General features: G+C 42.3%; 1 protein-coding gene across 1 annotated transcript; it reads left to right on the forward strand.

Annotated features, from left to right (window-relative positions):
- Positions 1–3,168: 3,168 nt before the first annotated feature.
- On the forward strand, positions 3,169–5,908 carry LOC124654635 (5'-adenylylsulfate reductase-like 6). The gene is made up of 4 exons (XM_047193626.1): positions 3,169–3,390; positions 4,375–4,550; positions 4,649–4,773; positions 5,204–5,908. The coding sequence occupies exons 1-4, from the start codon at positions 3,184–3,186 to the stop codon at positions 5,608–5,610; spliced, it is 915 nt and encodes a 304-aa protein (XP_047049582.1). The 5' UTR covers positions 3,169–3,183; the 3' UTR covers positions 5,611–5,908.
- The last annotated feature ends 6,616 nt before the right edge of the window (positions 5,909–12,524 follow it).

Here is a 12,524-nt window from a genome sequence, read left to right on the forward strand (position 1 = left end):
GCACATGTTAAAAAGAACAGGGAGTCTACATTTAGGAAGAAGCAGAAGAGATGCTTGAATTACAATCTGCACATTCTTGCTGCTTCGTACTTTGGTCCGTTTGAACTTGTGGATTTTGGATAATTAGTTGACGAAATGCGCTACAAACTTATTTGCTTATCCCTGTAATGATACATGAGACAAAACAAGTACTCTTTATTATTTTCCATGATATATGATAAAATTCCATGTTTCCAGTCAGCGTATTGCCGTTCTTTAAAAAAAAAAAACTAAATAGTTTAGCTGCCGCTATAGCTTCCGGACGAGTCCGCCGCTAAATCAAATTTCGCGCTATTTTTATTTCATTTGTGTAGCACTCTTTTCATGTTTTGAACTATTTGCATTGTAGTCATGAACATTTGAAATATATGTATTGAACTTCAGTTATATGAATCGATTGGCCTTTTATATTTTTATTTGGCAAACTTTTATCACAATTGGGCTAACGCAAAAGAAAAATTGAAAGCGTGCCCACCCTCTATTTTTTTTCTACGTCCGCCACTGAGTTGGACCTCACGAGAAGGACTAGGAGGGCCAAAAGTGCCCAGGTGGCGCGCCCAGTTGGGGTGGACGCGCCACCTAGGGTCTTTCCCTCCTTGGCTGTGCGATTCGCTTGATTCTTTCGTCCACGGACTCCGTCTGATTTAAAAACCTCTATACATTTTTGGTTTTCTTTGTTTGTTTTGTAGGTTATCAAGATTGTAAAGAGATATTGAAGATGATGATCACCAAGATTTATTCTAAGATTATTTTCCTTTTCTTGTACTGATATTTGTAATTCATTTTCATTTTCCAAATTATTTTATAAAAACAATGTATCATATGCGATAATCAATAAAGCAATATTTTCCCCTATGAAAATAGGTTTTGTTTTAAAAACAAAAAAAAATCTCAAAAATTTAAAATGCATGTATGTAGATGCAAATATTTCTAAATCTACCCCTCGTTTAGTCCTAGGTGCTGGATACAACTATTAATATGCATGAAACACACAACAATATTGCAAATATATCCTCAAAGTGGTGGGTTATAATAGCCAGTGAGAAGTGGTTGACCAGTCAACACGTTGCTCACGATCAACGCGCACTACTATGTGCTAGGCTTGTTGGCCGTTAAGAATGCTCATGAACGTTGTATTTATCCACCGGTATGCAATCAACCATAGCGAAAATTTGTGCGTCGGCCTTCTTAGTCGTTAGAAATGCTCATTCGTTGGTGAAAATATATTTACACGGGACTATAGGTTGTGCCCATTCAAAAAAGCGCCGAGTAAGGGAGCCTTTTTTTTGTAGCGAGGGAGTACTATATTTTTCTTGCACCAGATGGATAAATTATTTCAACACACTTTTAATACGTAGATATTTATGAACATTCTAGCAAACCAACCAACATTTAAGCCTCAGTCAAATACATAGACATTCCCGCCACAAAAATATCCATTGAATTGGATAGCACGAACACGATCTTTCATATATTTGCTTTATTTGGGATGAAGATATTTAGCTTAATGTAGTTCAACTCATTCTTACAAAGATGGGGACAAATAGAAAATAGATAGACGAGCCTGAGTGAAATGTGCATTATGACAGAGCAGTGTGCAGGCAAAAATTAGATATCTTGTTTTCCATATATTTAATTTTTTTAAATTTATTTTGTACTACTGAAGATTACTTAACTCGCCCGTGGATGCGGCCAAATAGAAAACAGAGAGGATTAGTCAAATGTGCATTATGTGGTACGTGTTTGGCTTTATCCCTGCAGCTACAGCGTAGCGTGGCAAGCAAATTGAACCACTAGTGTTCGTGTTCTTTAAAGAAAAAGTAGAGAAAAGAGGAGCATAGTAGCTAGCAACTAAACGCGTGGCAATTGCCAATGTGAGCTTCAGCGGTTCATGCGTTTTCTCGTTGAAGGTGGCGGACATATTAATTTAGACGATGGAAAGTTTTTCATAGGTTCGATTCTTCCGTATGTAAATATTAGTCCACATTGATCCTAACTTTTTACTGAAATTTCCTCAATGAATAGAAAAATTCAAGTCCCATTTTCTTATAGTTTGAAAGGACCGATTGTGAAATTCAATGAAATTAGTCTATAGACTAAAAATATATTTCTTCCGGATGTCAAACATAATATAGAGGAAGATGGATAGGGTTTAATCTAATGACGTGACAAAAGTAAATATTAATGTATCTAAAAGAATTAGAACGAGGACCTAGGGGGTAGACAAATTTAAAATGAGAGTGAATTCACAGATATATGGTGGACGCAATAATCTGTATTCCCTCCTTTCCAAACAAATATTGTGCATATAAGTTCAAACCCACGTACCAATAAGGAATTTTAGACATTTTTGCCCCTCATGGCATCAACTCTATTATTTTTAATGGACACAATGAACTTAATTCTTAGCCAGTAGAATTGGAGCCCTTGGCTACACAATTTCCTCCTGTCATACTTTATCACTTGTTTCTAGTTTTAGACCATCATTTTGGTTGGTTTTTATTTTGTCACTCCTCTTTCTCATAATTTATGGTGGTTGTACGCTGCAATGTACAATATGCTGATTATTCTATGTCACACATGTAGGCAAGCCCAAAAATGGTGTCTTATGGTTAACCTATAATGATCTCAAGTCATTTTTGGTCTTTCGGCGTCATACTTGTTTCTCATTATATTCATCCTTCTTCACATGTCGATGCTATTGTCATGTCCTCCTATGTTTCTGGTGAAGGCTATTGTATTCTATTTTATGTGACATGTGTTCTAATCCATTTGTGACCTCGCCTCATTGCCCTAGCTCATGTTTGACCATTCTAACTAAAACTCATTAACGATGATATCATAGGTTGACCTCGCGGGGGAAACAAACGCCGAAGGAAAAAATGAGAAGGAAATCGACTAAGCTGATATGAAAAACAATTCAAGCAACAAAATAAATAACATCAACTTGAGTTAAAAAACGGTTAAACCTAAACTAGGCTTTCCAACTGTACTACCACGCTTTCCATTCCAGCCCTCCGAATTTACAGCTATGCGGAAACGCCCTCTGCATTTGCAACATTTTCGTTTATTTTTTGACAAAGCTGACCTCCAAGAAATCCCACGACGCGTCCTCCTTTCACTCCTCCCCTACCCTCTCTCGCCATGGCCGGCCGCCTCCTCCTCGCTCCTCTCCTCCTCCTCCTGCTCCTCCAGCCCTCCGCGCCTTCGCAGGGGCACGCGCCTCCGGTTACGGCTGCGGCGGCGCGCTCTGGCCGGTGCCCGAGGCCGGAGGAGGGGGCGCTGCCGCCGTTCGTCGCCTGGCTCCGGCGAACCTGCCGCGGCACGACGGAGGGACACCCGGCCGAGGAGGTGCGTGTCTCCGACCCTAGCTCCAGGCTGGTGGCTGCCTTGGATTGCTTGGCCATAAATTGTTTGGGTTTTTTTGGGTCTGCGTGCGCATTTATTGTGCGAATGAATAGGGAGATTCGTCCGCACAGTTCTTCGTGGATCTCGCTTCTCCATCTGTCGTGAGTTCCTGTTTCTCCGTCGATTTTCCTGCGGGTTGCTCACATGATTTAGTACCCAGTTCCTGAATCCTGATGCTATTTTGGTGAGCTCGTGACGGGATTCCGTTCTATCCTTTTGATTTGGTAGACGATTCTCCCTCCGTTTCATTTCTGGGGGAAGTAGACCGTTTTTACTTCTGGTTAGCAATTGGTCAACGCACAAGTATGAAGGCTCTGTTGGGTGGCTAGCTTAGGCTCTTATCCTGCATAAATCAGCTTTTTTTTCACAAATATTGCACTCGAAATAAAGTTGTTTGGAATCTGTTGGCATCTTTCAGTTGTTCAAGCCTTCAGGGTGCCAATTTCCGGGCGATTCAGCTAGATTTTGTGTTTTCTGTGTGTCAATGTGTCATTGAGTGGATTACTATCCTTTTTTCTGCAACTTATTACTATTATGCTTATGGTACTAGTGCTCAGCAGCTTATTCAGAACGACTGGAACCTCATGTATCAGTGAATCAGAATGTAAAAAAATATCATTGAGAGTTTGAGATGCTTGCATTCATATAGCTCTGGTTACTGAACATGATTACTACTTAAAATAGGACAGCGCTAACATTTGCTTTGAGATCTGGGCTAAGAATTTTAAATGTCTCAAGGAACTAAGCCTACTCATGAAGTAAGGAGGATACAAATGATAGGCCAATATGATCGATAAGGCATATCAGTTCAATCTGCTGTATTGCGGGATAATTAGAAATGTAGACTCCAAAATCATCTTCTTATGAAGCTGGGTCCGTTGGGCTGTGTGGTGCTTAACATGAACCACACCTTGGTAAACCTTGCAGGTTAATGGGGAGGAACTTATCAAAGAGTTGGGTGAAAAGGCGGAGTGCACTGCCATCCTCTTCTATGCATCATGGTGCCCTTTCTCTCAGAGTATGAGACCGACCTTCGATGAGCTTAGCTCAATGTATCCGCAGGTTAAGCACTTGGCTGTAGAACAGTCAAATGTCATGCCAGCGTAAGACCCTTATGCTTAGTGGTGTTCCTGTTATCCTTCTTAGCAATTAATATGACTGACGGCCTTAACTGATATTTTCTTGGTTACATGATTTGCAGAGTTTTATCAAGATATGGTGTCCGTAGCCTTCCTACTATAGTAATCGCTCATCATCCATATGTGTTTTGGCCTCTTGTTCCTAAAGATCTCAACTCACTGCTCGACTTTTACATTGATGTTACTGGTAGGCTTCTCAGTATTTGCATTTATATCTGAGCTGTAGCCCTGATATACTTAAGTGAGAAGCCAACTAATGGATTGTTTGATACACACTATTGTAGTAGACATATTAATCAACTTACTGTGAAGCAGCCTGTGAGCTCCAATGTCACAACTTGAAAGACAGGAATAATAGTTCAGAACTTCAGATGAAAGATGGGCGCAATAATTATGTGTGTAAAATATGGCAACCATAATTCTATGGAGGAAAGATGGCAATAACGCTTCTGTGAAAGTTATATCCACAGATGCAGTTACCATCATTTTTCTGTAGCCTAAATACTATGATTGTTAGATCAGATATTGTAGTCATTAGTTGGCCATTTGAAGAGGAAACTGGAAATTGTGTGATTGTACTCTTATTGTGTCTTAACAAGGAATTTTTTTCGATGCAGAACAAGAACCAGTTGCATATCTTGGTCCACGTAAGTGGAACACGACTGCAGAAAGCCCACAATATGCGAAGATTTGGAATGGCTCATTCAGCGAATCTGTGAAGAGGGAGCCCTACCTAGCATTCAGCATAGTCTTCATTTGCCTAAGGATATTCCTGTTCTTCTTCCCGAAATGCTTCGCTTGCGTCAAAGGCTTGTGGACCCAGTACTTCCGACATGCCAACCTTGGAGTCCTTGCCAAATTGGCTCAGCTGCTCGAATGTGTGCCTCAAGCTGTGGATGTAAGGAAGATGTGGAGCAAATGGAGGCTCATGGTTGGAGCCATGAACACCAGGGTATGGGCATCATCATTAGCTTCTGTGTCTCTTGGTGGGCAATCTTCTCCCCGAGCTGCTGGGTTGGATTGAATGTTTCGATTTTAACATGAAACGGAAGAGCACGTGGACTGTTTGAATTGCGCTGGTCGTAGAATCTCCTGTAACTCACATGAACATGTAGTGATACATCTTGTCTGTAGCATGTAAATCTTAGGATACTATTGAGCCTTTGTAGTTCACACTGTAACATTAGTCATGAGTACCCATTGTCATAGTTTTGAGCAGCTGGAGACACAACATAAGCCCTTGCACTATTTTTAAACATGTAACCTGCTATTGGAGTATTTCCATCTGTCTTGTACTAATAAAAAGTGAAGACATTTCAGCATCTGTTTCCATGTAGTAGCAGCAGCTCTAGAAAGTGTAAAATCGACACTTATGAGCTATGGCTTCAGCAGGAGCTTTGAAATTTTCACGGACACTGCATAGAATCCCATAGGGTCTAATTTGGTGGGAAACTGGAGTTGTGCCATTTCACCACATATTTGCTTTTAGCTGCTTCACAAAAATCCCATTTTTTGAACTAATAAAATGAAAAAAAATCTATGACAAAAATTGGAAACACCTCCTTTCACAATTTGGGCAAAACGATTTTCATGGAAAAAGGTCTAAAAATTGGGGAGGGCTGGGCTTCGAACTCACCAACGTTTTGCACGTAATTAAACTATATGCAAACATTTTTATTTTTAATTTGTTGTCAAGAAACTACTATAAAATGGCATTCAACATTCGATTCAAATAGTTTGTAGATGAACCAAATTAAAAGAACACATAAATTTCCATAATTAATTAAACATGCCAAATGGTTTGTCCTTGTTGTGATATGAGATGACGATAATCTCCTTGCCCTTGTTAGTGACCGAGGCCTCGACATTGTCGACGGTAGCCTTGGCCTTTGTAGCAGAAAACCTCATCGGCATTAGAATCCATCACATCGTAGGTTTTTAATCTAGCATATCACCTCCTCGGCGTTCCTTTCCTTTCCCGCATGGGGAGCGCCCGCGGCATTGGAGGCGCACACCGGCGAGATGAAGTCCCCCCCACCCGTTTATGCACCTCAAGCACCACCTCCTCTCCTCGCTCGGGGTCACTCTCATCGTGATCCTATCCCCACCACTCAAGTAATCCTGCAGTGTCACTCTGTTGTGTACTTGTCCATCTCCAAGTTCAGCTCAAAGTTGCGAGACCCTCGAGCTCGGGGACCAATGAGGAGCGAAGAAGGCTGTTATAAAAGCGACAAGCAAATAACGAAGAACGAAACAAGAACACACGCAGGGGACACAAGATTTAACGTGGAAAACCCCTTCCAACACAGAAGGGGAAAAAACCACGGGCGCCAGCCAGCAAAACTTCACTATATCGGAAGGTGTTTACAAACGCCGTGGGTTATCTTATAATCTGATAAACCCTAGCCGGCGGCTTACAAGATGTATATATAGGCGGTGCCAGCAGTCCGTCACCGTACCGCGGGGCCTCGCTCCGCTCGTCGAAGTTAGCCTCCCTTTAGTATATGAATTTGGATCACAATACAACAAACTCCACCTTGAGACAAATTCCATCTTGTAGCATGAACTTCAACAATCTCCTGAACAGACAAAGGAAAAACACTTGCTGGCACCAACGGCCACTTGGGCTAAACAGTTATACCAACCAAGCTCGAGCAAAGCTCAAACTTGGAAACGAGAACCGGCTTTGTCATCATATCGGCAGGATTATCATGAGTACTTATCTTGCATACCTTCGGTTTACCTTTAGCAACAATGTCGCGAATATAATGGTACTTGATATCAATGTGCTTTGTCCTCTCATGGAACATTTGATCTTTAGTAAGGTATATTGCACTTTGACTGTCGGAAAACAAGTTAATGCAAGAATCATCTCCACAAAGCTCGAGCATACAAACCTTTCAACCAAACGGACTCTTTGCCAGCTTCATTAATTGCTATATATTCTCGCTTCGGTCGTAGATTGGGCAACAACAGATTGTAACGTTGCCTTCCAACTCACAAGCACATCCACCAACAAGTGAACACATAACCCGTGAGGGATCTTCTCTTATCCAAATCGGCGAGCAAAATCTGAATCCACATAGCCAACGAGTCCCTCACCGGTCTTGCCAAACTTCAAACAAGCTTTCGATGTGCCACGAAGGTACCTGAAAATCCACTGAACAGCTCTCCAATGTTCTTTTCCAGGATCAGCAAGATATCGACTGACCAAACTCATAGCATAGGATAAATCAGGACGAGAACAAACCATGGCATACATCAAGGAACCAACAGCACTAGAATATGGAACTCGAGACATGTACTCAATATCTTCATCGAGTACTAGGACATTGCAATGTCGACAATTTGAAGTGAGAAGCAATTGGTGTACTAACGAGACTTTGCATCATGCATATTAAAACGATGAAGAACTTTACGAATGTAATTTTGCTGACTAAGAAATAACACACTAGATTTTCTGTCTCTTGTAATTTCCATACCTAGTATTTTCTTAGCGAGCACCAAGATCCTTCATCTCAAACTCACTACTTAATTGTGCTTTCAAAATAGTGATCTCTTTCTTGCTCTTGGCGAGCAATCAACATATCATCAACATATAACGGCAAGTATATTGGTGATCCATTAACAAACTTGATATAAACACAACTATCATACTTAGATCTCTTAAACTCATGTGCAAGCATAAATGAATCAAACCTTTTGTACCACTGTCTTGGAGACTGTTTCAGACCATAAAGGGACATCTTCAACTTGCAAACAAGATCCTCCTTACCAGGCACAACAAAGCCTTCAGGTTGGTCCATGTATATCTCCTCCTCAAGCTCACCATGCAGAAAAGCAGTCTTTACATCTAGCTGCTCAAGCTCAAGATCACGCATAGCCACAATACCAAAGAATGCACGAATGGAACTATGCTTCACAACCGGAGAGAATACATCATTATAATCAATACCTGGAATTTGGCTGAAACCTTTTGCTACTAACCTTGCCTTAAACCTCGGAGGCTCACTAGGAGACAAACCTTCCTTTCTTTTAAATATCCACTTACAGCGGACAGCCTTCTTTTGTTTAGGCAAGGGCACAACATCCCATGTGCCATTCTTGTCAAGCGATCGCATCTCCTCTTGCATAGCGAAATCCACTTCACGTGGTCAACGGATGCAACGGCCTCGGTATATGTAGCAGGTTCGGTACCATGCTCCACCTGTTCAGCACAACTCAAAGCATGAGCAACAAGATTACATTCTTCAATTAAACGAGGACGTGGACCTTTGTTACGCCTCGGTCTATCAGCAGCAATGGAACTATTTGTTTGCTGCAAAACAGGTGGTGAGTGTTGAACAACAGTGTTATCATTTTCAGCAACATCATTTTCTTTCTCCTCCACGTGCTCCACCTGCACGCTAATCCTCTGTTGTTCATCATCAGAATTATCAGAAAAATCAACAACATCAGTAACATCTATAGATGAACTCTTATAAAACATAACAGCCTCATTAAAGACAACATTCCTGCTATGCAAAACTTTCTTAGTTTCAGGATTCCATAACTTGTATGCCTTAACTCCTGAACCATAACCAAGAAACACACACTTAACAGCCCTGGGCTCTAGCTTTCCATTATCAACATGAGCATAAGCGAGTGCAACCGAAAACTCTCAACTCGTGAATAATCAGCGAGTGAACCAGACCATACCTCAATAGGAGTTTTCTTATCAAGCGGAATACAAGGTGACCTGTTTATCAAGTAACGGGCGGTGGAGGCTGCTTCAGCCCGGAAACGTCTATGCATACCGGCATTAGACAACATGCAGCGAGCCTTGGAGATGATGGTTCTGTTCATCCTCTCCGCCACACCATTCTGCTGAGGAGTATATGGGATGGTGTGGTGCCCGACAATGCCTTCATCGCTGCAATAATCATTGAAAACAGGTAGAACAAAACTCCATGCCATTGTCGATACGAAGCAATTTAACTTTCTTTTCTGTTTGCTTCTCTACCATAACTTTCCACTTTCCGAAAGCATCAAACACATCAGATTTATGTTTCGGAAAGAAAGGCCACACTTTTCCGGAGTAATCATCTATGATAGTAAGCATGTAATTTGCACCACCAAGAGAAGTCTTGCGGGAAGGTCCCCACACATCAGCATGCACATAATCTAAAATCCCTTTGGTGGTATGAACGGAAGCATTGAATTTAACTCTTTTATGCTTACCAAAAATGCAGTGCTCACAGAAGTCAAACTTACTCAAATTGCAGCCATCTAGGAGGTCTCTCCTGTGCAATTCTGCCATGCCATGTTCACTCATATGTCCAAGACGCATATGCCACAGATTAGTTTTACCAGGTTCATCAGGAATAACAGCAGCAGCAATACCAGATAAAGTGCTACCTCTAAGAACATATAACTTTGCAGAATTCATATCACCAATCATGTGAACGAGAGAACCTTTTGTTACCTTCAGAATTCCGCGAGAGCCGGAGTGTTTGTACCCGTCAACATCAAGGGTACTGAGAGAGATCAGATTTCTGGCCATGCCAGGTATGTGTCTAACATCTGTCAGAGTGCGTGTCATGCCATCATGCATCTTGATCTGAACGGAGCCAATGCCCACGATCTCACGTGGGTTGTTATCTCCCATACGCACAACATCTCCACTCTGCACAAACTCATAAGAACTGAACCAGTCTTTGTTACAGCAAATATGAAACGAACATGCAGAATCAAGGATCCACTCATCATTACTAGAAACACAACCAGCAAACACAACTAGGCAATCGCCATCCGAATTATCACGGGAAACAACAGCAGCCTTACCATCACCCTCAGATTTGTTTTTCGGTTGGTAGGTACCGTTTCTTTTCTCTTTGTTCTGCAACTTCTAGCAATCATCAATATTATGGCTAGTTTTCTTACAATACTTGCAGAACTTACCATCTCGTCCCTTGGACTTTGAGCGACCTCTCGTCGGTCTTGCTCTTATCTCTCGTTGTAGTTGTTGTTTCTGTTCTCGGTCCTGCCTCGGACCTGCAGGTGCCTCTGCCTTAGATGACGAACCCTCTGCCTGCACCATAGATTTCATCTTTTCCCTCTCGCTGGAGGGCCTCATAAACTTCGGCAAGGGTTAGTTCATCACGATCTGTATAACAAGGTGTCTCGAAAATTCGCAAAAGAATTAGGCAACGAGACTAACGAGTATAAGAGCTAGATCCTCATCATCATATTTTACCTCCATGGATAGCAAATCGAAACGATCTCTTTAAAGATCGATAGGTGATTCATCATTGACGCACCTTCTTGCAGCTTGTGCGAGAACAACTTCATCTTCACGTGCATCTTACTCGGTTAGATCTTTGGACATACGGATCGATTCCAGCTTTCAACCACAGCCGCAGCTGGATTTCTCAGCCAGCACTTCCTGCAAGATATTGTTGGATAGATGAAACTGAATTAATGAAAAAGCCTTACGGTCTTTCCTCTTTTCATCGTCGGTCCAGGTCTTGGCATCTTTCTTGCCAAATCCATCAAGAGCTTCATCCAGATCAGAAGATTGGGTAAGTATCGCCCTCATCTTCACTTGCCACGAGAGAAAATCTTGTGGTGTAATCCAGCTGCGGTAGATCGAACTTCAAGGAAGACATGTCGCAAAACCCTAGATTGAAACACGGGCTCGATACCACTTGTTATAAAAGCGACAAGCAAATAACGAAGAACGAAACAAGAACACACGCAGGGGACACAAGATTTAACGTGGAAAACCCCTTCCAACACGAAGGGGAAAAAACCACGGGCGCCAGCCAGCAAAACTTCACTATATCGGGAGGTGTTTACAAGCGCCGTGGGTTATCTTATAATCTGATAAACCCTAGCCGGCGGCTTACAAGATGTATATATAGGCGGTGCCAACGATCCGTACCGTACCGCGGGGGGCCTCGCTCCGCTCGTCAGAAGTTAGCCTCCCTTTAGTATATGAATTTGGATCACAATACAACAAAGGCTGCATATGCGCCGTGATGCGGTGGCGCGAGGGAGTGTTCCTTGTCCACCTTAAACGAAAGGAGGTCGACACGGGAATAGGGCACGAGCGAGTGATCCTCCTCCGCCTTTGGCGACATGAGGTCTAAGCGCAGACGATGCCTAGGAGGGGAGGAGCTCCTAGACAGGGTGGGTGCATCGCATTTCATCTGCACCTTTGTATCGTACAAATAATCTTGTGAAAATGCATTGTGTGTGTGGTTGTGCTAAGGGGCGGCGACTATGGCGGTTTCTATTCACTGATCAATGCGGCCCCTATCTGGGCGCCACACATGGTGCGGGATTTGTTGGGCTGGCCCGTTAACTCCTTTATTTCATGTTTATGGCTGAGACAATGGCTTTTCTGGGTTTTGGCTATCAAGCGGTTGGTTGTGTACTTAGTTTTCTTTAGTTTTTCTTTTTTGTGTGATTTTTTCTCCCTGGTTTTGCCGGTCATTTTCATGAACTTTTTTAAAATTTGAAAAATTTAAATTTTAACATTTTTAATCTGATATTTTTCAAGTTTGAACATTTTTAGATCTTTTAAAATATAAATATTTTTAAATATAAATAGAAATAAAAAAAACTGGCGAAGCAGACATACATCATCGCTGGCGAGGGAACAAAACCCTAGATGGTTTCACGAGATCGCCTCTATCTCTCCTGGAGCCTACGTCTACGTGTGCAGTTCGGTCAATAACCTGGCTCCTTTCGCCGCCCCTATCTGAGAATCTGATCTTCTTCTTCTTTGCATCGGCACGTTTTCCTTCGACGCAGAGACCGGTGCATGGAGCAAGGCCGGTAACTGGGCGCTGCCGTTCAGAGGTCGTGTCGAGCATGTCCCCGAGCACAACCTCTGGTTCGGCTTCACTGGCAACGACGACGAGCACCTCTGCGCGTCCGACCTCACCGCTGTGT

The sequence above is a fragment of the Lolium rigidum genome, chromosome 5 (assembly GCF_022539505.1).
Source record: "Lolium rigidum isolate FL_2022 chromosome 5, APGP_CSIRO_Lrig_0.1, whole genome shotgun sequence".
NCBI lineage: Eukaryota > Viridiplantae > Streptophyta > Magnoliopsida > Poales > Poaceae > Lolium > Lolium rigidum.

Coding starts and splice junctions, on each gene's coding strand:
- LOC124654635 (XM_047193626.1), top strand. CDS start 3,184: ATGGCCGGCCGCCTCCTCCTCGCTCCTCTCCTCCTCCTCCTGCTCCTC. Junction 4,551..4,648: donor CAGTCAAATGTCATGCCAGC/GTAAGACCCTTA, acceptor CATGATTTGCAG/AGTTTTATCAAGATATGGTG. Junction 4,774..5,203: donor CTTTTACATTGATGTTACTG/GTAGGCTTCTCA, acceptor TTTTCGATGCAG/AACAAGAACCAGTTGCATAT.